Source organism: Hypomesus nipponensis, chromosome 5, assembly GCF_054491055.1.
Source record: "Hypomesus nipponensis isolate SF chromosome 5, ASM5449105v1, whole genome shotgun sequence".
In the NCBI taxonomy this organism is placed as follows: domain Eukaryota; kingdom Metazoa; phylum Chordata; class Actinopteri; order Osmeriformes; family Osmeridae; genus Hypomesus; species Hypomesus nipponensis.
In genome coordinates, this window is record NC_140365.1 from 14,475,379 (window position 1) to 14,501,744 (window position 26,366).

The window sequence follows — 26,366 nt, forward strand, 5'->3', positions numbered from 1 at the left end:
TTGCCTCATCCTGGCTAGATGAAGTGAAAATATGGAAGTATGCACGCAAGCCTCCCAATCTGGACACAGCCCTCACCTCATTACAAGCTTGCTTCCTCTTTTTAGAGACTTCCAATATGGAATCACAAGTAAGCTGTACTCTTACAGAGTGGTTCAGTGGTTACATGTAGCTTTGTTATAATGCTCCTGTTTGAATGAGTACTGTGAAAGGGTTGGGAACAGGAAAAAAAAATATTATTGGTCTATGGTCCTGGATCCAAAGAGCATTACGTCCCTTCTACTTCCTCTGTTGTCATATAACTCAATTACTGTGCATGTGTGTGACTGTAATAACCAAAGATCCTCAAACCTACTGCAGTTTCCAAGTTCATTAAGCAAATAGCTTACCCCTGGATCCATAAGACGTTTTCTTCTCAATATCCTATTAAATCATTTCAGTGGCAGGTCTCGGGAGGTCATAAGAGATCTATCCTCTCTTTAATATTGGCTGCATAATACCACAACTCAATCCACCTTCCCCTGGGACCCACCAGAGCCCCTTGGCTCACCTTCAAATATGATCTCTTACCTTTAAGAAAACCTGAGAATCTGGGTCTTAAAGGGCATATGCTATAATATATATATTATAGATTTATATAAATCCCCACCATAAATGTTTACTCTTTATGAAAGTCCTATATCCAAGTGGTTACCTTAAAAAGATGTAAGGCATGAAAAAGCCAAACGTTTGTCAGATTAAAAGATAAAGCTGTCGTGTTATCTATGGTTAAGATGCACTTTTGCTGAATATGTGGAAGAGGAAGTCAGATGAGTTACACCAGGAGCAGTTGGCTATTTGTGTTCCCTCTTGTGGTGAGAGGAGTGGAGACAGAGCCCATGAAAAGCATACATATTGAACATGGCTTTCTGTATTTGCATCCTGTGTAAACATTTTCAAGATACAAATCACTTTACCACTTTGAATATGTTCAGGCTACATTTAGCATGCAAATGACCAGTTGCCAGTGTCATGTAAAAAAGTGCTTTTGTGTTCTATGGTAAAAAATGTGGTCTGCTTTCTCATCTCTTTGGTCTGCAGTATATGAGCTGAGCTACTGATCATCTGGATGAATTTAAATGTTGAGAAGTCTGCTGTGATCCTGGCCTGTCATCAGGGGGACTCCAAGATTGAGTTACTGGTCCCTCAACTGGTGTCTCTCTCTACTGGTGTCTCTATCTACTTGTGTTTCTGTCGACTACTGTCCCTGTCTACTGGTGTTTCTGTCTACTGGTGTCTCTGTCTACTGGTGTTTCTGTCTACTGGTGTCTCTGTCTACTGTTTTTTCTGTCTGCTAGTGTGTCTGTCTACTGGTGTCTCTGTATACTGTTCTCACTGTCTACTGGTGTCTCTGTCTACTGGTGTCTCTGTCTACTGGTGTTTCTCTCTACTGGTCTCTCTGTCTACTGGTCTCTCTGTCTACTAATGTCTACTGATGTCCTTGTCACTAACAGCCCACAGAGCTAGCAAGTTTCTCAGGGAGCACAGAGATAGTCATTGCATGAAATTGACACACACACAAACAGACACACACCCAAAATCCCATTTGTGTAGACATTTAGAAGACCCGTGTGACCAGATGATGGGATTCAGGACAAGTACCTCATGTCAGACAGACTCTTATAGCTTGCAATTTGTCAAGACAGCAACATCGCATAGTTCATTATATTATGCTACAGTTTGTCCACATGCTGGCCTGTGGCAAAAAATATAAAATGATTGAAAATATTCTACCACTGACACATATCAGTAAGTAGAGTGTAGTTCTCTACTTACTCTACTTTTGTTTAAAATTACTGTTGAATAATGCTGAAAATTGTTATACCAGAGAAGAAGGCTCTGTAGACGTGTTGGTTATCTAGACCAGGTGTCCCCAAACTACGGCCCGCGGGCCGAATACGGCCCGCCAACGCATTTGGACTGGCCCTCTGAACAATGCCAATTAAAAAAAAGAAAAAGAAAAAAATAAATAAATATATATATATATTAAGTAGGTGTTTTGATTTCAATAGCAATAAATATGAAAAAAGTGATTTACAATATTAATAATGCTCTTTTAATAGGCTGTATACATCCTTTGATATGTACGAATGTACGGTGCATAACATAGTAATAAACTAATCTAGCATAATAAATACATTTAAAATCATAATAAAATCTCCACAATAATACTGGTAGTTACTCCGGCCCAAGTAATTTTCTGTTCCGACCCGGCCCCTTTATAAAGAAAGGAAAATTATCTGGCCCTCACAGACAAAAGTTTGGGGACCCCTGATCTAGACACTTAATTTAATTTTGGATTTGTCTACTCCTATCTGCCAGACACAAAAGAGGGCTGAGAAAATTAATGTGGACAGTCTTGCAGGAGACATAATTTGAATTGTTTATTTAGATTGAAAGCAAACTACCATGTCTTTATTACATTTTCCATTGCAGCTGATATTTTCACTTTTACACAAGATAGACCCTGTTTTTTACTTAAATAAGCAAGCTGCTGTGTTTGCATGGCAATAAATAAACTTTTTTAACTTATCCATGGTAAAGAAATATTGAATAAAATCATGATGGCTTTGAGACAGGGAGGTACAAACTCCACTTAGCTATTTTGCATCAGTCATTTCCAGTTCAATTAATCCAAAGAAGAAAAGCACTTGTCGCTTGTTAATGACATATCTAAATTTAATATATTTTAATTTCATTTGAAGAGAAGCATAAAGCGCCTTGGAACTAATTTATCAATTGCAATTGGCACTGGGGATTCCACTTTGAACAGGCTTGCTACCTTCAATATAACATTTGACTAAATCTCTTGCATTGTCTTAAGCACTCGTGTCAATGGAAATACATCTTAATTTTCAACAAAAATCCAAAGTTCATTATAAACAGCGTTGAATGCTAACACGAAATCTGTGTAGGATGTCCTGTAACACAAATCTATCATCAACATCATTGCATAATTCCCCTCAAAATGTAATTTATCATTTAAAGTGTGTACAGTATTACAGTATTACATGTCAGAATTGACCCTGTATGGAGGAAAGGTCTGTGACATTGTATGAAAAGAAATGGCTTTAAACTAGAGTGTCACAATGCATTACATACACTAATAGCTAAACTGTATGCAAAACTATATCATATTATTCAAGAAACCTGAAATTACTTGCTAATCCTTGATAGGACTCTGGCATTGGTTATTCAGTGTACAAAACACTTGTCGATACAGATCCATTTGAAAATTCAGGAGATGTCAAGAATAGCACATTGAGAAAGTCACTGATATTGTAGTCATTGATACTTTCTAGTAAATTTCTGTCATTGTGACCCTTCCTATACTTGACAGTCACAGTGACCCACAGATGTAGGTCTGAGCACGAATGTTTGGCACTCCATGACCTTTGACCCAGGGCCGTGTCACCTCTCATTGGTAATGATGACGGATGTGCCAATGTAATGCGAGATCTCCCTGTGTGTCTCAGGGGATGAGCTAGAGGCGGGGCTTTGGCTCTTGTAGCCGTACGACACCATCTCTTCAGCGCGGTAACCGTAGCTGTCCGTCAAGTGGCTAAGTGCAGCGGTGTAAGGCGGGGCCTGAAAGGGGCTGTGTTTGGCCAGGACATGGTGAAGGTTCAACGACACGTAAGGCGGCTGTGCTGGAAGGCCAACTCCAACTCCAACGCCCACACCCACCCCCATCCCAACCCCCATCCACATCCGTCTGTCCTCCTCCCCCAGCTCAGGCTCCTGGAGCTTGGGGGGCCCCCTCTCCCCGTTGCAGTCCAAATGATCTGGGAGTCCACTGGCAGTGTTGGCATAGGGTGCCTCCATCATACACAGTCTCCTCCTCTGCTCCAGCACCACCTGCATAGGAAAGGGCTGTCCCAAGCCGTGGAGAGACCGGGGATGCTCGCAGCTTCCCTTCCCTACCGCAGAGCCACTGGGCCGCAGGGGGAAAGACAGCGGATTCTGCCCGATGGAACAACCACCACCTCTGGAGGCCTTGTGGAGGGGGTCTCGGCTGAACGGTAGCTTGGTGTCCTCTTTAATGACTTGTGGCTGGGGCTGCACCAGGGGATGGGCCTCAGTGGAAGCCTTGCTCTGGCAGAGTGTGTGGTGTTCATAAGGCTCTTCTTTAAACCTGCTGCTAGGACGTGATGTGGGACAGCTGGAAAAGCTGTCCTGGTGTGTCTCGCCAGGGTACCTCCTGCTAGACATCACCATTGACGTTGCTGATGGGGCGCCCACTGTGGAGTAAGGACACATTACATTGAGAGCCATGCTAAAAACATTTTAAAACAAGCTCATGCAAGAACTCAAGGTTGAGATATATTCCAGAACACAAGGTTTAGCAGTCATGCTCAAATGTTTAAAGTCATGCTCAAATGTTTAAACGCTTAGTTGAGGTTCAAGCCTAAAGGCATGGCTGGAATTGATGCTTTAATGCCAGAATTGGGGCTAAAAGGCTAGATTTACAGTGCGTCAGTGACATCAGGGGAGCAGGAACATGAGTGATGCAGCATACATCAGTCTTCTACATTCAATCCATTTAGCTTGTTCTAAAATGATATATTTGACCTGAGGTGAAGTGGGATAAGTCTATTTTGGGTGTTTTTGCAACTGTACTGAAGTTGTTGCTATTTACATTTCAGGATATTCCTTAGCATACAATAAGTTGCTTATTTTCACTAAAAGTTTGATCTAATTACTGTCAACACAATACTTAGTACTGCTGTCCTAATCAAATATCTGAATTTCCCCCATACTGGTGTTATGTCCCCGGCCTGATCTGAGCCAGATTTTCTGTTTGTACTTGTGCTCTCAGGTGTTGGCTCCAGGCTCCTGCCCACGTACTCCTTCCCTCCTGTGTAATGGTCACACCTGCAGCTCATCCCCTAATCAGCACCACAGTATTTCGATTTACTCTACATACATCTGGTCTTCCCCTACATACATTTAAATCCTGCTTAAGACCATCTAGTTTCCTTGACTTCTGAGTCTTTAGAAGGCATTGCCATTGTTGTCCTGTCAGGTTGTGTGCTATATCCAGGGGCGCCCAATAGGGGGGAAAAGTTAGGACAATTCCAAGGACCCCTGACTGACAAGGGCCCCAAAAAATAGAAAAACTTATAGAAATTATTAAAAATAAAAATAAAATCCATGGGGCCCAAAATTCCTGGCGGCGCCCCTGGCTATATCATGTGTATTCGGGTTGTGGTGCAGTGCTCTGTCGTGCTCTGTTTCCACAGTACAGCTTCTTTGGTTGACATTTAGTTGAGTTTTTAGATGTTTTTTAATTCAAGAAAGTTTTTAGATGTGCTCTATAAATAAATAGGACTGATTGATTGACAAAGTACCATTTAATTCAGTTCAGTTTGGTTCCAAGAGTCCTTTTTACCTGGGTAAACTGCGCTGGCTGTGCAGGACACAGCAGAAGACGGACTCAGGCGGAGGCCGTGACTTGTCTTGGGTTGGCCACTCCAGTGGCCCTCACCCCCCGCGCGGGCATGCAGCGAGCCGAGCAGCTGATGCGCAGCCTGGCCGGGTGAGGGCGAGGGTGAAGGCGAGGTGGCGGTCGGTCGTATCCTCCTCTGGGGCTCGTGGTGCTGGTGTCCGTAGGAGTAAGGTAAGGACAGGCCATACGGGGCTCCACAGGGGACCTCCCCAGACTCAGGGGCAGGACTTTGTTCCTGGCAGGGGGTTAGGGAGTAGGGAGGGCTTTCTTTCCACCCTCCACCTTGAGGGGAGCAGTCCAGCTTGTCTGTGTGGTATGAGCTGTTGGGCTGCAGATTTAGTTTTTAAATTGATTTAGGATAAATGGGTGAGACTCAAACCTTGAATGTATGCACGGTACTGTGTAGAACTGGGTAAAGCCTAATACCTGAGGGTAGGGCACCATCTTGATTTTGGTTTTGATCTTGACTGCTTTGGTCTTGAGCTGTTTGCGTGAGTCCTGAGAGGAGGCCAGGCCAGCCTTGTAGGAGAGAGACGGCTTAGTTGCTCTGCTCTGCTCCTGAGACATCTGCAGCTCCTTGTATTCTATCTCCCTGTGGACACAGCACAGAGACGTGCTGATTAGTATCCCCGCATGTACGCGTTCATGCTCAAGCATACACGCACCACTTTCACAGGTCGTTCGGAGACAAACCACTTTTAAAGCGGTGAAAGGTGAGAAGTGCCGACTCACGTCAGGACGTAGTTGACGCTCACGATGCAGTGCGGACGCGACGAGCGGCTGTTGTGGACAATGGTGGCGTAGCTCTGCACCCACACCCAGCCCCCGTGCTTGGACAGCATACGGTAGTACTTAGTGGTGACCTGCCCTTTCACAAGCACTGCAGAAAGGGAGGAGAGATGAAAAGAAAAGACACATTCGGTTCTGCTCTTTGCCATGAAAAAAGGCAGGGAGAGAGAGAGAGAGGTGCATACACAGTCAACATTGTGCAGCGCTGTGAATGGAAATGATATTCCATGACCAAGTTACTCATGAATATCTTTCTCCATGAATACCTAATAACACACACACACATATAAAGGAAACGAAATTCTGAACTAATGATTGGCACGTCCTCAAATTGATTCCCTGTACGGAGGAAATGTGTCATATCTAATATGTGAAATAATAAAGCCATTTAGGCCATTTTATTAAAGGTCTGGCCAATGTCAGACCAGACTTTATCGAATGACAGATTATCCTGAGACATGTTTCTCATCATCAGTTACCAAGCTTGTCAGCAGAATGCCAAACCTGAATTTGTATTGGTACATAGGGTGTTTAAAAAAACATTTTGTGATCTTTATCACAGAAAGGTGATCAAATCAAATAGGACCCACTGCGAAGTAAATGATCCATGAAAATCTGCTTTTGTTTTCCAGAAAAGATGAGCTAGAGTATTCAGAGAAAAACACCCAGTAGCTGGAAAGACTGCAAATCTATGAGACTGTTTTTCAGTTACCCTACTACTACACAAGACCATGCCAAAATAAATTATTTACAGAGAAAACCTCTTTTCTCTAAATTGGGCTTAATTTGTACCCTGGAAAACCTTTCCAAGAAGAGTTTCTGTTATTATGTGACCAGAATGATCACAGGACAGTAGTTGAACGTTTCCATGGAGGAAGACACTCACGTAGATGGTGAGCATAGCGCAGATGAAACACGTCACAGCCGTGGACATGATGGTAGAGAGTCTTCTCTATCAAGTCCTGGGGTTCGTACCCTGTCAGCTCAGCCACCCTGCAAAACACGCAGTCAGGTCAAACACTGTCGAACAAGTCAAACAGAAAGTTCATGAAAGTAATGGGATAATATGGGGTTAAGAGGTATAAATCTACAGTGGGTGCAAGACCCAGGTCAGGTCCCGGAACTGTTCCCCTACCTGGAGTCAAGGAAGATGAGTTTGAGGTCCAGGCTGGCCCGGAACATGAACATGTTGCTGTGGAGCTTGATCTCTGTGATGCCGCTGGGGGGAAGGGAGTGGCCCACCGCCACCAGCCCCACGATCTGGTAGCAGGAGTCGTACATCGCCACATCCATCAAGTACTGTCGGATCTTCAGGTAGCCGCTACAGTGGATCACCTGTGGAGGAGGGGAGAGAAAGGAAGGATGAGAATACTCCCAAACCATCTCTGATTGTTTATCTTTTCATTCATCCCATCCAAGAAAATGTGAATGAAGCTTAAAATCACACAGCGCCCGACCAGAACAGTGTCTCTCTCCACACGCAGTTTCACGTTGCTGTTTGTGTAATGTTTATTGTGTATATAATGTAAACAGATGAGTATGTTGGGTACTGAACATAGTCTAGGTATGCAGTGTTGTACTGATGTGTCCATTGTTTTAAGGGAGGGAGAGCCACCGCACAAGTATTTTGTTGTATTTATGAAAAACGAAAGTGGTCAGTTCTTCTGGCTAGTGTTTTACCAGTGACTCGATAAATGCATTAAAAGATTGGGTGTCTACCTGGGATCCGATCCTTCTCTAAGTCTTTGTCCATCTCTTTCCCCACTTAACCCCCCAGTTCCTTCATACAGCTCCACGCATTGATACTGAAGGCACAGTTCATCTTCTGCACTTCCTGTCACCGAATCAGCCTGAGCCATGCGCCCTGGATGTTTTGAAGAACCCTCTGAGTTTACATGTGGAATTTATCCACAACTTATTATAACATAAACAATATCCTGCCGGCTGGGTCATAATAGTTGTGAGGGGTGGAGGGTTGCATGGAGAGCATACTATGAAGAATACAAGAGAGGTTGAATATGTGTCGAAGGATATAATAACAAGCTTCTTCAAGAAGATGTCAATCTGTGGGGACTGAAAGCAGGTGCTCTTGAGGAGACTGATGAACACAATAATGTATATCCAGTGCATGTGTTTATATGTGTGTATGTACAGCATTGAATTTAGCAATTCTACAAACCTTATATCCACCACACGTCAGTCCTGCATTACGCTTGGCCAGAACACACTTCATCCTGAGGAAAAAGGAGCGCTCCATTTCGTATTCTGTAACACAGACAAACACATGGCTGAAAGACACAACCATACATAAAGAGAAAAACACATGCAAAGACCATGTGCTACATTTCATACACGTATGTGTATGCAGATGTCCCGCAGACATCCAAAAATGAAAAACTGTGTGTGTGAGGGAGAAAGAGAGAGAGTGTGTGTCTGAGCCTTAGTATGTGCCTGTGTGTATCAGGTTGATCCCAGGGTTTTATTAAACTCTCCTAGAAGGAAGTACTCCACTAGCCTACTGATTTCACATAAAAAGGTGTTACCCAGCAGGGCTTAAGAAAACCTGTCTGTAGTCCACTGTTATGAGCAGAGAGACTGACTGTCTGGCTGTTCTGAAGAACTCTGTCTGGGAGTGTAGCTGCTTTGAGAAGAAAAGAGAAAAGGGAGAAAGCAATATAAAGAGAGAGTGCAGTGTTAGGATACCTTGAAGAAAGTGATGGGGGACAGGTTGGTGGGCGCTGAGGACTGCAGTCATCTCATCATGGTCTGACGGGTGAATGTACTCAAATATACTGTTCCCTGTCAACTCCACCTGAGAAACATGCATACACACAAATAAAATCATGTCAGTACTGTAAGGGTACATCCTTTCATGTTTCAAAATAACCTCAATAGAAAAGGATAAGCAACGCTAATTAAATTATTTGGGCTAACTTGAGCTCAGGCACACAAACATGCACACACATACACATACACACACAAAAGGGTATCTTTTGATAATTTGATACTTTCATTTCAGTAGATTACATCCTCACAGACAAATGTCTTTTGTAGAATGTGTGCATTTGTGTGTGCATGTATCTGGATATACCACAAGCCCCTGACATCGATCTGCACATTCATTCATGGCACCTTCAGATGAAGCAATGTCAGAAGAGGCAATGAGGTTAATTCAGGCAAGAGCAGATCATTTCCATGTGAAGGCAGGACAACAGCCATGCTTGTCTTTGATCTATTTTACCTCCCAAATTTGGGGGGCGTCTTAAGTTAGGGAGTGGGTCACTGCTTGCCACTTCAATGACAAATTGGTTTCTTCACAGTGTGGAGTTAGGCTGGAGTAATCCAGGCTTTGTAGTCGTAGAAAGCGTATAGGGGCCGAATGTTGGCTTGCGAGAGAGAAAATGGGAAAAGAGCATTTATATACAAGAGTTGCAAGTGAACTGAGTTGGTAGGAATTTTGAATGTCTTGTTTTTGTTATGTTTTGTGCCAGTACTTGTATGGTTATGTGTACTTCTTATATAGTTTCATCTAGTTTTAGTTTTCATTTGGAGGGAAAAAACATTTTGGTGTTGAATGAACGGGCCATGTGGTAATGGGTAACGCTCACTGACTTTAATGTTGCAACTGTCTCAAAGTTAATGTTAGAATGACTGCGACCTTAGCCCCCTCTTTCTTTCTCTCTAATGTTCACACATGCAGTACAACACGGCATTCAAACACACATTTAGATGTCAACAAAAGCAGACAGAGAGCATTTGAATAAACCTTAGCGCACACAGATGTTTAACACAACGGAAGCAGTGATCGGCAGTTTGGGGGAGCCAGGCACTCCAATTGGTGGCTGGTGAAGTTGTTCATGGACAGACTGATTGCTGTTACTCAGCCTGCTCACACCACCACCACCCCCACCACCACCACCATACACTTCCTGAGGGGAGAGCAGAGCAGCCAGCTCTGTCAGTCAGGTGAGCTTTTAAACTCATCAGCATTTCTACTGGCCATCCACTTCACTGTGCTTCTTACTATACCAGCCTTTAACCTTGCGTGAGCGGCTTTGATGACTTTGAGTACTGGTATGTTCTGGATATAAAACCAGAGAGAGTAGGGACTAGTGAAAAGACAAAAGGTTTAATCTGGTTTATCTGTTAAATCACTCACCCCAGCATGAAAGAAAAAACAAGTTGACAAAACATTTGACATTTGACTCGTGCATTTGACTGCGTCCTGCTCAAGTTCTCTGATGACTCCGCCATAGTTGGCCTGATTAGCGATGATGACGAGTACAGAACACTGACACAGGACTTCGTGGACTGGGGTCGACCAAACCACCTCCCTATCAACGCGGGGAAGACCAAGGAGATGGTGGTGGATTTCCGTAGACACCGGTCTGCCCCACCACCTGTGAACATCCAGGGAATGGACATGTAGTGGAGTCCTACAAGTACCTGTGTGTTCACCTGAACCACAGACTGGACTGGACTCACCACACTGACGCACTGTACAGGAAAGGTCAGAGCAGGCTCTACCTCCTGAGGAGACTGAGGTCCTTTGGAGTGCAGGGGGCACCCATAGGGACTTTCTATGACTCAGTGGTGGCATCAGTCATCCTGTATGGTGTGGTCTGCTAGAGCAGCAGCATCACTGAGAGGGAAAGGAAGAAGCTGGACAAGGTCATCAAGTCCAGCTCAGTCCTGGGCTGTCCTCTGGACTGCAGGAGGTGGGAGACAGACGGATCCTGGCAAAACTGACATCTATGCTGGATCACGAGTCACACCCCTTGCAGGACTCACTGTTCGCTCTGGAGAGCAGCTTCAGCGATAGGCTGATACACCCTCGGCATGTAATTAAATGACTTATCCACTGAAAAAGTAAAGTAAGGGATTACTGTTCATTTGTAGGTAATTTAATTACAGTTACTTGTAATGTACTTGCGTTACATACTGTAAATTAATCAAAGAGTTCTGTATAAATCAATATTGAATAAAAATCTCAATGTATCGTTTTAGGGTAAAAGTGAACGCTGCCTCTTTAAAATCGTTAGCTGTAGTGCAGTTGCACGGGAGACGCTAGTTTTTGCTGCATAAGCGCGGGCTCTCGCTGTTTGAAGTGGAAGATTTCGGACTTGGCTGCAGCAAGTAGCTCTAGCTGTTTTACCAAATGGAAATATTCCAAGTACTTTACCTTTTTGTCACAGGTTAACAAGAACATTAATGTAAAGTGCAAGCTATGTCCTGGGGAGAAAAAATAATATGCGGCTGCGGCTAGCACAAGTAACCTACTGAAGCTCTTCACAAGGCAGCATCGACAAACAGTTTTGAGTGATTCATGTTCATCATGAAAGTTTGCACAGACTAGGAATTTACTTTGGCATCGACAGATAACACCTCAGCAACACCTGTTAAGCAGGCAAAACTTGATTTTACATCGCCAGTGCAGAAAGTGTCTGAAGGTAAGCTTAAAAAAAATATTGCAAACTAGATTTCAGGAAGAGATGGTACTGCTGCGTACTGTAGAATCCTGTGATGTCATGTTTAACTAAAAGTTAAGGTTTTGTGTTATGCACATATTGTTTGGTAACTAAAGATGAAAGAAGGTTACATTTGGTTACAGGTTACACGTGTTACTAAAATGATAAGTATTAGTAGGCTATGTTTTAAAAAGCTAAAAGGCTAAACTGTTCCAAGTTTGACAGACTTGTCAAACTTATTGAAAATACTTTCCTTTCTGTTGTCTATCCAGTCAAAGTTTTTAGGGATTGTAAGAAGTAATGCATTACATTACTTATTGAGTAATTAAATTACTTTTCAGACAGAGAAATTACAAAAGTAATTTAACTACAATATTGATGAAGTAATTAGTAATACATTACTTTTTTGAAATAACTTACCCAACACTGCATGCCACGATATTATAACTAATTATATTATGCTATAATTAAGTTTGTCATGCCATGAGCATAATAGTGTTCAATACAAAAAGGTTAAATCTGCTTTAAAATAATGTAAATAAACTCTACAAACAACCGTCATGTATATGTGCAACCATTTGTAAATCGTGCTACAATAAAGGCAGGCAACTGTAGATTATCAAGTATTTTCTCCTTGTTCTCATTCAGCTCAGGTAAATCAGTGATTTTCTGATGTTTCCTTTTGTGCTCGTCCCCTGTTCGTATACGCAAACACGTTTCCAGGCTTCCAACTTTTCTTGATGTAAGCAAAGAAATGGGGGGCTAGTCTACCCATTTCGGATTGGTTTCAAACTTAACAAAAATCTGGAAAACATTTTCTATGAAAAAGCTAGCAGTATGAGGCAGGTTTGAGAATCAAACAAAAATTATTGGGGGAGATAGTTTTAGAAATGTTGACTGGAGTTAACAGAATAAAAACGACCGGACGAGTCGGGTAGAAAATCGGAAATGCAATACCACCTACATCCACCGGGGCCGTTGCCTCAAACCGAGGGGTGGGGGTCTGGGTGTTCTTAATGAATTATACAATATGAGTAGGGCTAAATGCTTGAAAATATCACTAGAAGGGACAACAGACCCACCTGCAACCGACGCAAGCAAGCACACCCTACAATTTCCCCAGAAATTGGCCCCACTCTAGTTATTATTATTATTATACATCTTCTTCTGCCTTTGGAGTCTATGGCAGCCCCTAGAACCGTATTGTCAGAAGTTGTGAAATTTGGCACACTCTTTGGGGCCAGTCCCCTCATCAATTTCACCAAGTTTCATGTCTCCATTTCAAACCCTCTAGCGCCACCAATGGGTCAAAGTTGAAGGTGTATTTACACACTTTACTTTTGAACCACATGTCTCATTTTCGAAAATGAGGTATCATTGTATTCCCTTGATCAAGACGAGTCCAACGCACTCTATGACGTCATACCCAGTTATATAGATTCTCCGCCATTTTGAATGTTAAGGAAAATTGTTTTTCGTATCTCCTCCTACAATTTGTCAAATCTTCTTCAAAATTGCCACAGATGATCTTCAGACCAAGCCTCACAAAAGTTATCGTATGGATTTTTGATTTTCTAAAGTGTTACAGCCAATCAAATTGATGTAGCCGAATTGACGTGGCCGCCATTTTGATTGAATGAATATGAAGTTTTTTCGCTACCCCTCCTATGAAGTTTGTCCAATCTTCACAAAATTTGGCACATATCCCATTCAGATCACATGTTTTTTTGATTTTCTAAACCTTTTGACTAGAGCAGCCAATCAAAGTTATCAACCAAGCCACCATAAAAGAAGTTAGGTCATATCTCAGCACCTCTTTACTGCATTGACACCAAACTTTGTATAAGTACTAGGGGCCCTGTTCTAAAGAGGTCCGATAGGTTATGCCATTTCACCTCTATGTGGGGCTACAATAAGCAAAAATTCGTTTTCACATGGTTTTTGATTTTCAAAACTGTTTTTCCGGTAAAGCTGATCAAAGTCGGCGATGAAGCCGGCAAACAGGAAGTTGGGTTGTATCTCTTCATTTTACCTGCTTAACCAGCTTGGACACCTCATTGCTGCTTGCAGCTATATTATTATATTATTTTACTATTTTATACCCTTAGATTATTATCTTCATATTTTATAGGACTCCCTTTATCTTGTATATTTTATATTTTGTATTTTTTATAATTAAATTGTACTCTGAGTGCTGTTCTGTACCCTGCAGCTGGTGCAAACTGCAATTTCCCTACTGCGGGACAAATAAAGGATTATCTTGTCTTATTTTTCAAAAATTGTGTCCCCATTCCTTCTGACAAGACTTTACAGCCACTGCCATTACATTTAAACATGAGTTCCCATGATTGAATGTGATTACAGCTCACAAATATACCCCTATCTTTGGTGATACCACACATACTAGTGAAAGGACAAAAGGATTTGGATTCTCCAGACATAAGTTCACACACTTTTAGACTGCCAGACCAGCAATGTCATTGAATGGACTTCCCAATAGCCTTTACTGCTGAAATCCTGACTGATAAACAGGATTTGTAATATCCACTCATTTAACTCACAACATCAGTTAATCTTGTTTATCAATGGACAGGATTTGTCCAACTATGCATCCCAGAGGGTTGACCCAAATTGCAGCTACCACGCCTGCCTATTTTGGAGTAAAGCAGCCGGCTCCATGCGGCTTGACATTCTCAGGCTCTGCATGGGAATAATGAGATGATTCTGTGTGAGTGCACGTGCAGCAACAGGGCCTGACAGGCCGAGCACCTCTCCCTAGCTATGGAGAAGAGGGGAGAGGCATGCTTGGAGAGGGGGAGTTTGCAGAAGGGGGGAGGTCTAACAACACAACTGATGAAGAGAATTCAGCAGGCAGTGAACACCCCTCCAGACAGGGACGTGCACAGGCTATGGCTAAGGTTGCCTGGGCAACTGCCCGTTTGCCCTCCTCGAGTCAAAGTGCCCCTCCGAGGAAAATAAATAAATAATAGTAAATTTAAACAGCTGCAGAATTTCATGTACACCTAGATTTTAAAAATCGCCACGCGAAACATTTCATAAAGTAGCCTTATTCACTTCCAATCGATAAGCCTATGGGCAACGAGAGTGGAAGTCACAAGGGGGAGGGGGTATGCCCCCTATTCTGTTTAGAGTGCCAAGAGACGGTCACGGTTGTTTTATTCTGTGTCGATAAAAACTGCTTTGACGTTGTCAGAAAAGGTGAGTTTTAAGTTGTAGAAATGTATAACAAACGAACAATCATCATCACGTTTTATGAAATCAATTAAAATCTTCATAAATCCAGACTCAGCTTGTCACGTTTAGCCTAAACTAATGAGACAGCTAGCTTGCCTACCAGACAACTAGCCCGTTATCACATGCTAATTTGGTAGGAAAACCAAGCTACATGTGTGCTGATGGTTAGTTTATAACATTTTGTTTTAACAAGAAGAATAAATGATGGAAGTAATGCATTACATTAATTATTATCATTAGTAGGCAGGCTATTTTTTTTTGGGGGGGGGGGGGCTTTTTTCAGGCCAGAGCAACTGCCCTTCAAAATTCCTGTGCACGTCCCTGCCTCCAGAGCCACGATCGCACTTCATCCAGCCACTCAGATCAGTGGTGGCCATGCAGAGACGCGTCCTTGGCTGTCTGGACCCAATATGCAGAGGCCTGCAAGGATTCTAATTTTTCACACTGTTCACTGGTCTAGCCGTGGTGAGGGAATGAGTCTGTAAGGATGTGAACACATAAACACTCACATACCCTCATAGGCGGCGGGACCAGCATATGTACATACACACGGACAGCACACACACACACTGTAAAGATACAGTGAATGTACTGACACTCCAAACTCCAGCTAGACTATCAGTGGTCAATGTTATCATACTACCCAGTGAGGGCAACCTGTCAAGTTAATCTTACCTTCAATATTAGCACGAGTTAAGCTACTGTTTTCACTGTCCTACACCAACTCTACATTCACATCAGGATTATCTTGATCCTTTTGCAAGTCCCAAATTATGAAATGAAGTGCTCTCACACAAAGACCGACAACAACACCTTGAATAGACAGAAAGATAATGCTTGGTGACCACCTGATGCCCTCTCACTTATCTGTGTGAGCTGAACTTAGTCAACCTTTACTAAGCAATCGGCAGCCTCTTTAAAAAAATGTTTTACTGATTGCCAAATAAATGTTTGAACAGGCATATTCGAAGGCAAGTGTCCCTTAAGTGACCTTGGTTGCATTGGAGGAGGGAGGCAGGGAGACATGCAGTTGACATCTTATGCACAAACAGTCGAAGAACCAGGATGATTGTGGATGAAGGATGTTCTTACCTGGGACAGGCCAAGGTGGACCGAAGCGGTCTCAGAGATATACATGATTTTCCCATCAGAGGCAACAACAAATACAAAGCCGTCTAGAGTCTGGCAAAGAGAGATGTGACACTTGTTAGATAATGGGGAAAAAAACTGTCTTTTTACAAAATAAAATTTGCTTTGTGATGCCCAAAAAAGTGACAATGTATCATTTCTCTGATGTCTAGTCAAATGTTGAATCTTTATGAAAAGCGTATTTATTTACATTTATATCCATTTGGGTTCAAATAAAATAAGAAATCCAGTACAAATTTTGGGCAAAACCTACACATAATTTTCATTACAAAAACCTTTTAATGTTTTAACTTATTAATATATATTTTTAATTAATTATTTTCTGTCCAACAATACTATGTGCCTGAGTTTACATTTACATTTATTCATTTACCAGACGCTCTTATCCACAGTGGGTCAGTAAGTACAGGGACAAGTACGAGGCAAGTAGGGTGAAATGCCTTGCCCAAGGACACAACGTCATTTGGCACAGGCACAAATCGAACCAGCAACCTTCTGATTAATAGCCCAATTCCATAACCGCTCAGCCATCTGACCCCTATGAGTTGTAAGATTACAGATAAATCTATCATTTTTAAATGTGTTCTACCGAGGAAAAGTTCCAGTTTTTGACGGGTATGTAAAATGATTGCATGTATCATCCATTCCTTGCCTTAGAGCCTGAGTTTGTGATGTACACAAATAATTGATACAAAAATGGAACAAAAGTTCAATTTTTGGGTTTAATTTTGGGTGTCAATTTTGTTTCAACACACAATTACACAGCGGTCCAAATTATATTGTTATTTTGGGAAAACATGACAAAAGGGTTGTCAATATTTGGGGTGTGATTTGTTTTGCCATTGTCTCACCTGTAACAGATGGGATCCCAGCTCTTTAGCCATGCTATCTAGAGGACTGAGTCTTGATGGTTGACCCCAAGCCTCCCCGAGACCTGTGAAGCATCACACACACACAGGACAATTTGGTTTATCTGTGAAAATACTTTTGTTACCTTAAAATGTAAGCACTGACCGTGACAAAGAGTTTGTTTCTAAACCACTAACCCAGCATGAAAGAAAATACAAGTTCATAAAACATTGACAGCCTCGTACATTTAAAAAAAAATGTGTCCCCACTCCTTCTGACATGATTTTACAGCCACTGCCATTAAATTTAAACACTCATTGAGTTCCCATAAATGAATGTGATTACAGCTCACAAATATACTGTTGTATACAATTTTATTTTAGTGTTAGACAGATGGCTACAGGCCGATATTTAAGGGGAGATTCACACAAGATGTGTCCCTTGAGATTTCGATTTGGTGGTTGAAGATCTAGTTTAAAAAACTAGATCACTAACTATACATAACATCTGAAAGTTTTGAATAAAAAATATCAATGGAAATGGAAAAGGTCCTCAAACTGTGAAATTAAGTAATTATAAGTTGTAAAAGGGATGACGAGCTATCCCTCACAGCCCACATTACTGCGATCTCCCGGTCGTGTAGATTCACCCTCTACAACATACGGAAGATCAGGAGATACCTGTCAGAGCATTCCACCCATCTACTAATCCAAGCACTTGCCCTCTCAAAGATGGACTACTGCAACTCGCTGCTCGCCGGTCTCCCAGCATGCGCAACCCGCCCTCTCCAGAGGATTCAGAACGCGGCAGCCCGTCTAGTCTTCAATCTACCCAGACGCTCCCATGTTACCCTGCTCCTCATCTCCCTCCACTGGCTTACCATCACGGCCCGTATTAGATTCAAGACTCGAGCGGTAAATGGGACTGCACCCAACTACATCAAGTCTCTCCTCCAGCCTTACACCCCCACCCGCCACCTACGGTCTTCTTCTGACAACCGTCTGGTGGTCCCACCGCTCAAGAGCGCCTGGTCCCAACACAAGCTCTTCTCCTGTCTGGTCCCCAATGCTGGAATCAACTCCCCAGCTCCATCAGGGACACTGACTCTCTCCCCACCTTCTAAAAAAGGCTCAACACGCACTTGTTCCGGGAGTACAACATCACTTAGGAATGATTGGCTGGACCTGATGTTAGTTTCCTCCAGGATCACAACGACTCTTATTGAGAGACTTGTTGCTCTTATTGGTTTGATGTAACTGTCTTCAAATTATTGTACTCGCTGTGTATATATTATTGTTGCTTGCCTTTTCGACAGGTACACTCTTGCACTTTTGAGGTTCTTGCTGTTTAATTGTAACTTGTCTAACTACATGCTCTTATTGTTCTTCCCTTTGGGACTTATTTGGTTTCATAATGTATGCTTCAAGTTTGGCCACCCGCAATGTTTGGGTCTCGTTGTTATGATCCGTGACCTATGCACTTTTGTAAAACTCTCTCTTGGAAGTCGCTTTGGATAAAAGTGTCTGCTAAATGCATAAATGTAAATGTAAATGTAAAAAGGGAGCAAAATCATAGAAAGTCAAGTTGATAAAAATCTGCAGCCTTTGTCTATGTAGGCTAAGCCACAGTGTGTGAAGCTGTGGGCAATTTTTTCTAAGTAAATCCACATTGTAGAAGCAATGAAAGCTTTTTATTTTGTTTGTATATTATCTAGACGTTTTTGTATTAGGCTACCATTTTACAATAAGTTTAACATTTAACTTAAAAGGCATTTTAACTTCGAAACTGTTTACCAAATATCAACAAAGCATGCTGTCAATTTTCGAGAAAAGTATATATATATATATATATATATATATATATATATATATATATATATATATATATATATATATGAATTCAGTCGATTTATGGTACGTTATATGCTAGTTCAACTAAAACAATAAAACATTTTCCTATTTCCAGTCTGACAAGTCTCAATGTTTGCGCTTATCAAAAGCATGCAAGAGGTGTTATAAGTTCTCATACTTCAGGCCTTTAAACACTGGGTGACTATTTAATGTTTGAATCTGTACAGTTTTGGTGTATTTCATAAAATAGTCCTATTGCTATAGGACTTGATGGATTCCAATTTGAACCAACTTCGCCTTCGCGTCATGACACTGCATTTTACAATTAATAAATTAATTTATAATCGTAACTTAAACTAAATAATCTCCCAGTTTGCTTCAATATTTCACATTTAGCCGGGAAGCATTACGTTTGAGTTTTTATTTAGAAATTATTGTTACGGCCTACAGTTGCTGATTGTAGACACATGAAATTAAGAATTCATGGCCTATAGGGGCCACAGCCCAGCAAAAAAAGAGACAAACTTTCAGTACAAGTCTGAGGTGGGCTACACGTTCAAGTGATTTGTTCAAATGCGTTCAACAAAACAGCAGTGTAAACCCAGAAAAGGCTACTTTCATAGGCCTAATGTTAGGCTACTGCACTCCTGAATTTAAGATCTATTCAAAGCGTCATGCCGCAGGGAGTCCGAAGGATTTTATTCGAGCTAGGATCATTTGTCAACTAAACTTGAGGATATTTCAAAATTATTTTTGAACGACATATTGAAAGGCGTGGCTGTTTCAACCAAGACGGGTTTGTTTGGTGATTTAAATTGAATTCTAATTGTATTTTGTATTTACATAAAGTATTTGTGAAATAGCATTGTTAACGGTTAAGTTATTATTTGATACGTTTTTTTAAAGAGTGTCCTATCAAATGGCAATTGATGAATAGGCCTAGGCTACAATATCGGAATGATTTCAAGCAATCCTTTGCGTTTAATGGTTTTTATAAAATATAGGCTTTGGTGCAGGTTGACATTGTAAAGGATGAATGATGTCAAAGGATTTTATATTTTTCCAACAAGTGCTTAAATGGGCCAATAATGTTTGGTCTACCATAACCGGTCCCTACAAGTCCGTGCGCAAGGTTCATGTAATTTATGAGTGATGACAGGCCAATTCAGGGAAGGAAAATACTGTTTTCATGAGGTTTAGCGAGTCGAAGTGTTGGTTTTATTGGAGATAATTGGACAATTTATCTTCATTTATAATCTAAAGGCACTTGTGTAAAACAAACTCGAAACATCACTCATGTCAAATATAAAGAACTAGAAACGTTCATTATTGGCTAAATGATGGATTACACATGCCTAAAAAACCCACACCTAAAGTTGCCTTCTCCGCGAATATAGGTAAACGAAAAGTACACTGCAACTGCATTTCGTGCCACATCATCACTGTTCGTACTGATGGCGAACTTAAAATAGGGTAAACTAAACATAGCCACTAGTACAAATGGGCAGGCGGCATTGAACACTTTTCCAGATTCGTAGGTCCAACTTTTCATACCAAAAAAACAAATAACGCGTCTAAGAAGTTTTAAGACTCACCATCTGGAAACACTGCTCTCATCTTCAGGTAACTGGTGGTAAGCCGAATGATTGAAGCCTTATCCAGTTGTGAGGTGATGGCAGAGGGCAGAGGCAATAATTTCGCCAGTTCATAAAATTCTCCATTTTCTTTCTCTCGTCTAGTCTTCGCAGCATTCTTAGACTTTTCCTTCATCTCTGACTGAAGAAATGTAAATCCTCTTGCATAACAGTTTACCTTCCTCCTCCCCCTGCAGATTTTGCCTGTCGTTGTTTTTTTCAATCAAAATGCCCATGGAGTTTTCATTGAATCACGCAGGTGTTCTGGATAAATCAAAAGGGAAAATATGTCCTCAGTGAATTCCAGATATGAGGATATTTAACGGAACAATCTTGCATTAGATTGAGATTACTGAAGGGAACTGTGCCATGTAAATATTATTAAAACGTTTATAACGTAAAACAATAGTTAAAAAAAGGCAGTCAGTGCTGTTTGAATTAACAAAATTAGATGATTACATAGATACACGTTTTTCTTAAATTAATATTTTATTCGTTCAAAACGCACAGCTTCTTTGACTCCCCCAGTGAAGGGATAAGGAACAGGTTGCTCACTGTTAAAGGCACAGACTCCGGAATACGTCGACTCTGTCAAACATCCCACTGATGAACAGCCCGTTTCGACAGGAAAGACAGTTGTTAATTGCAAACACTTGCCTGGTTCATAAAGCATTACAAAGGGCGGACTCAATTCATCCCTACATTCATTTGAATAGTAGAATTAGTGTGAAAACGTTTTCCCTATGTTATGAATTTAACTCTAGCAAGTGGAACAATTCCGATTATGTGGGACGTTATAATGTCACTGTACTGCGTTAAAAAAAAATCCATCCCAAAGTTTCTGTTCGTTCAGGAAACAAATTTAATTAAATGTAATCCTTAAAAAGTCCGCGAGCACATGCTGCATAAAGATGTCGATGATGTAGAGAGGGTATTTACCTTGGCAATTTGAAGTATATGCTATTGGTGTGTTAGGCTATTTCTCACTCTTCTTTCATGTTCATAACCATTCATAACCACCAGAAACATGTCCCAAGGACGCGTTGCAGTTAAGATGATTAAAATGATTTCTGAATAGGCCTGTGTCCTTCCAATGCAACGTCCACTTCAGTTTCATGGATATATGAAGAGTTCTTCATTTCAACGTTTGTTGTTCTATAGCCAGCAACATGCATTTCACTTTAAGTAGGGATATAGCCTACAATACACTACCGTTACCTATTCTTCATGTTTTCATCTTTAAGTTCGCTTTGTTAGAGTTAAGCAGCCTAAACCCCGAAGCAAGTGCTATCGACATCCTACAATAGCCTGTCCGTTCATTCCTTTCGCTGAACCAAAGGCGCACTGAAAGCTAGGCGGTGCACGGAAGAGAGGCCAAAATTCAAAACTGCTACGTCACGGAGTGTCCACCACTTCAGCGCACGAAGGTGTAGCGCGTTTTCAAGAAGCATCAGTATAGACGGATTCTGACTGTTTAATGTTGTGTTGAGTGTCTGTTTGATGATAAGTGTACTGTAGTGGCACAAAAAAATATATCAGTGAAAGAAAAGCCTTAAGTAAGGACTTTCGACAACTTCAACTGTCAGCTTTTTCATGAGCCACATTTCTTTTTAAACTGTTCAATGGGCTATAACTAGCCTGGGTCTGTTAGAATTATTTAAATTTAAGAAATGATGAATGAATTCCGTAGTCATTCATTATCACACATGCATCATTCGTTTATGTGGTTCTGTTGTTTATCCCACATGCACAATAAAAACAAAAACCCATTTGGAAAATACTGTGATCATGTCCCAAATATATGCATACAAATATTTAAAAGAATTGTGATACCATTTATTTCAAATTAAGTCAACATAGCAGTAAGATCTTCAATGATTCTTTGCTGAATAATCGTACGAATTTGCATGTACAAATGCGTTATGAGATTATCACTTATAGGTCTTTCTTTAAATAAAAATGCTGTGAGGTATTAAACTGAAATAATTTGAAGACTTTTGACAATAAAACTTTAATATTAAAATAAAACCCGCCAAGTTTATGTTTATGAATAGGCCTACGTAGAAGCATATCGTCTAGTTCTACTGATATAGCTATACAATATCCATAGGCTATATAACTTCTAAATACTGTAACTAATCAAATCAAACACCATGAAGGCTCTATCACTGGTCAAAAGTTTACCTTAATTATTTTATTGAGTATCCCAGACATACATACTTTTGTAATAAGTTATAATATATATAACAGGAACTGTTAGTTTACAACCCCAAATCCCCAAAAGTTGGGACGTTGTGTAAAATAAAATAAAAAACACAATACAATGATTTGCAAATATCATAAACCCATCCTTTATTCACAACAGAACATAGAAAACATATCAAATGTTTAAAGGGATGAAATGTAAAATTTTAAGGAAAAAATAAGGTAATTTTGAATTTGATGGCAGCAACACAGTCTCAAAAATGTCATGTTCACCACTGTGTAACAGCCCCTGTTCTTTTAACAACAGTCTGTATCTGTCTGGGACCTGAGGAGACCAGTTGCTGGAGTTGTGGGAGAGGAATGTTGTTCCTTTTGTGTCTATTACAGGATTCTTGCTGCTCAACTGTCCTGGGTCTTCTTTGTCATATTTTTTGTTTCATGATCCACCAAATGTTTTTAACTGGTGAAAGGTCTGGACTGCAGGCAGGCCAGTTCAGTACCCAGACTCTTCTACTACAAAGCCATGCTGTAACAGATACAGTATGTGGTTTAGCATTGTCTTGCTGAAATATGCAAAGCATTCCCTGAAAAAGACATTGTCTGGATGGAAGCAAATGTTGCTCTAAAACTTGTATACCCCTTTCAGTATTGATGGTGCCTTTCCAGATGTGCAAGATGACCATTATATAGGTAGTAATGCACCCTCATACCATCAGAAATGCACGCTTTTGAAGTGAGCACTGATAACAAGCCGGATGGTCCCTCACCTCTTTAGTCCGGAGGACGCAGAATCCATGGTTTCCAAAAATAATTTCAAATTTTAATTTGTCTGATCACAGAACAGTTTCCCCACTTTGCCTCAGTCCATTTTTTATTAGCTTTAGCCCAAAGAAGTTGGCAGTGTTTCTGGATTATGTTCACAGATGGCTTCAGCCGTGTGTGAAGCCCTCTGTGACATGCTTGTGTGTAAAAAGGGCTATACAAATAAATGTTGACTTCGTTTTTGCATGATAAAGCTTTAACCTGCATTTGTGGATGGCACAGCAAACTGTGTTTACTGACAATGAGTTCTGGGGGTGTTTCTGAGCCAATGCAATGATTTCCATTACAGAACCATGCCTGTTTTTATGCAGTGCTGCCTGAGTGCCTGCAGATCACAGGCATGCAGAATTTATTTTCCCCCTTGTCTCTTATACATAGAGATCTCTACATATTATCAGAATAAATGTATTATAATGTAGCTGATGAGATATTCAAATGTAAAAATGCAATTTTATGTTGAGGAACATTATTTTGAAATGGCTCCACAATCTGTAGATGCAGGTTTTCACAGATTGGTGAACCTCTGCCCATCTTTACTTCTGAGAGACTCTGCCTGTCTAAGATATAATTTTCATACCAAAACATGTTACTGACCTGTTTGCAAATAACCTAGTTAGTTGCCAAATGTTTCTTGAGCTGTTTATTTTTGTAACACTTACTTTTTCCAGCCTTTTATAGCCCAAATTCCAAATGACATGTTTTTCCAAAATGGTACATATCCTAAGTTTAAACATTTGCTATGTTTCCAATGATCTATTGTGAAAGACCCAACATTTAGGGAATTGGGGTTGTACATAAATATAGTGTGGGTATCTGCAGGATGTATGTGTGTGTTTGTGTGTAGTTATGGACACAAGCATACCCCCACCGTCTCATTCCCCTACCAATGGGGTCTTACCTCTTTCACAGATGGCCAGTGTACAAACAGTAGGGGTCCCATATGCAAAGACCTAACTTTGTACTGAGCATTCATTTTCAAATGAAAACAGCACAACTTTTCATCTTTTCCTACCTGAACTCGTTGGACTTGATTATCACCCCGTGTTTTGTCTAATACACAAGACAGATAATTGTTTATTGCGAACTGTGGCCTTTTAAAAATGGTCCTCATCAGTTAATTTCTTTACATTCCAAAAGGGTTGGCTGTGATACTTGGGCTATCCCTTTCTGCATAGCTGTCACCGTTGATGGATTAACCAGTCCGATATGGAAAATTATGCATGAGGACTTCTATTCCCTTCAGGCCAAAGCCTGATGGACTGTGAGTACTCCCACACACATACTCCCCACCTCCTCAACTGCACACCTATTTTTTGCCTCGTACAAGACATCAATCTGTGGCTAGGCAAGGGTGGATGCCCTTAGAACACATGAATGGTGGTTTATTGTCTGGGACTACCTAGGTAGATTGAGGTTTGTCAAAGACAACAAATGACCCAAATAATGGACCAGCTGTTGTGTGTTTAAATTGAGAACATTCAATTAAAACTCAACAATTCTTTTTGGTTGGGGTTTTGAGTGTTTGCATGTTCATATACTGTACATATGTAGAGAAACAGACAGACTGACAGAGATAAAGAGAAAGTGAACGGAGGCAAGGAATAGCTCAACCCCTTGTTAACCTCTATGTGGTCAATTTACAAACTCATTGAACTTTCACACTTCCAGGTGTGTTGCTCTTGCCCATGTCAGTATGTTCCCAGTGGCCTCTGGACTTAAAACCCACCTCACATTGAGAGCAACCAGATAAAATGAAGCTGGATCTTGTGTTGGGAAAAAGGACGAACATTCAAATACATGCAATGCTCTACTACCACTCAAATCCAAAATGGTAGCTAGAGGAGAGTATTAGTCTTGTGCCACAATAATACATAGATAGCTTATACAAGGATTCTTAGAACTTAGCATTTTGACCAGATGTGTTTTAGCATTAGTAAAGTTTGGACACATTCAAGTTTGTAAAATACAGAAATGCATTACTATATAGTTTGAAATAAAAAGCTATTTATGAAAATGCTATCTATTTCAACTGAGTTTGTATTGTTGTGAATGTGAGTGTTTTTCAGTGTCTTTTTTGCTGATGTTTGTCTTGTTGGCATTTAGATTAATATAGTTGGAACACATTTGTTTGATATTTAATTTATTCTTGTGGGTGAATAACATGAAAAATCTATCATGAAAATATGTACTGCATGAAAATATACAGCTGAGGTAGGATGAGTGATGAGCATCCAAAGTGGAGGTAAATCCTCAATGGAATTAGTATGTTGCTTTATTTGCCAGTCCCTCTCTCAAAAGCTTCTAGGCTGCATTGGTTGAGTGTAATGCAGTAGACTAAAGGGTCGTTTATCCTCAGTAACTAAAGCCAAATCAAATTTAGGAAAATTTGCACTCTAAAGACTTGTTTCATAGATCATTGAGTTCTGGGCATAGTCATTTCTCTGGAAACTGTTGCAGTTGGTTAAAGAAATAAAGGCACTTATGAAGTGTAACTACCAAGCTCAAACATTTTAATGTCATGGTTAGCCAGTTTCACAGGAGTGAGTGTTTGAGGGTGAATTGTAAGTGAGCTATTTACAGCACAGCATGTGGTTGCTTTGCATATTTGTAAAAGTAAAAATGGTGTACAATATTTTGTACTTTGTGTTGACCACAGCAACATTACTTAAATTTTTGGGCAAAACAAGTACTTGGGTTCAGCGAAGCTCACATATGCCTAGTTAGATAGTTGGATCAAATCAGCAATTTCTTTGAAAAATAAAAAAATAAAATATACATCAAGTAATGATTAATGACTGGGTTTGATGCCCAAATGAACGTCCAAAGATCTGACTCTCCTTATCAACTTTTGTCTATTAT

The 26,366-nt window shown here is 40.7% G+C and overlaps 1 protein-coding gene across 1 annotated transcript; it reads right to left on the reverse strand.

Moving 5' to 3' along the window:
- Positions 1–3,448: 3,448 nt before the first annotated feature.
- sim2 (SIM bHLH transcription factor 2) lies at positions 3,449–20,616 on the reverse strand. The gene is made up of 11 exons (XM_084698793.1): positions 20,442–20,616; positions 16,999–17,081; positions 16,091–16,180; positions 8,979–9,087; positions 8,455–8,540; positions 7,411–7,610; positions 7,162–7,268; positions 6,219–6,366; positions 5,913–6,078; positions 5,430–5,814; positions 3,449–4,278 (listed from the first exon to the last, which is right to left on the reverse strand). The coding sequence occupies exons 1-11, from the start codon at positions 20,614–20,616 to the stop codon at positions 3,449–3,451; spliced, it is 2,379 nt and encodes a 792-aa protein (XP_084554919.1).
- Between the last annotated feature and the right edge of the window lie 5,750 nt (positions 20,617–26,366).

Coding starts and splice junctions, on each gene's coding strand:
- sim2 (XM_084698793.1), bottom strand. CDS start 20,616: ATGAAGGAAAAGTCTAAGAATGCTGCGAAGACTAGACGAGAGAAAGAA. Junction 7,269..7,410: donor CTCATCTTCCTTGACTCCAG/GTAGGGGAACAG, acceptor CGTGTTTTGCAG/GGTGGCTGAGCTGACAGGGT. Junction 4,279..5,429: donor AGCCAGCGCAGTTTACCCAG/GTAAAAAGGACT, acceptor CTTACTCCACAG/TGGGCGCCCCATCAGCAACG.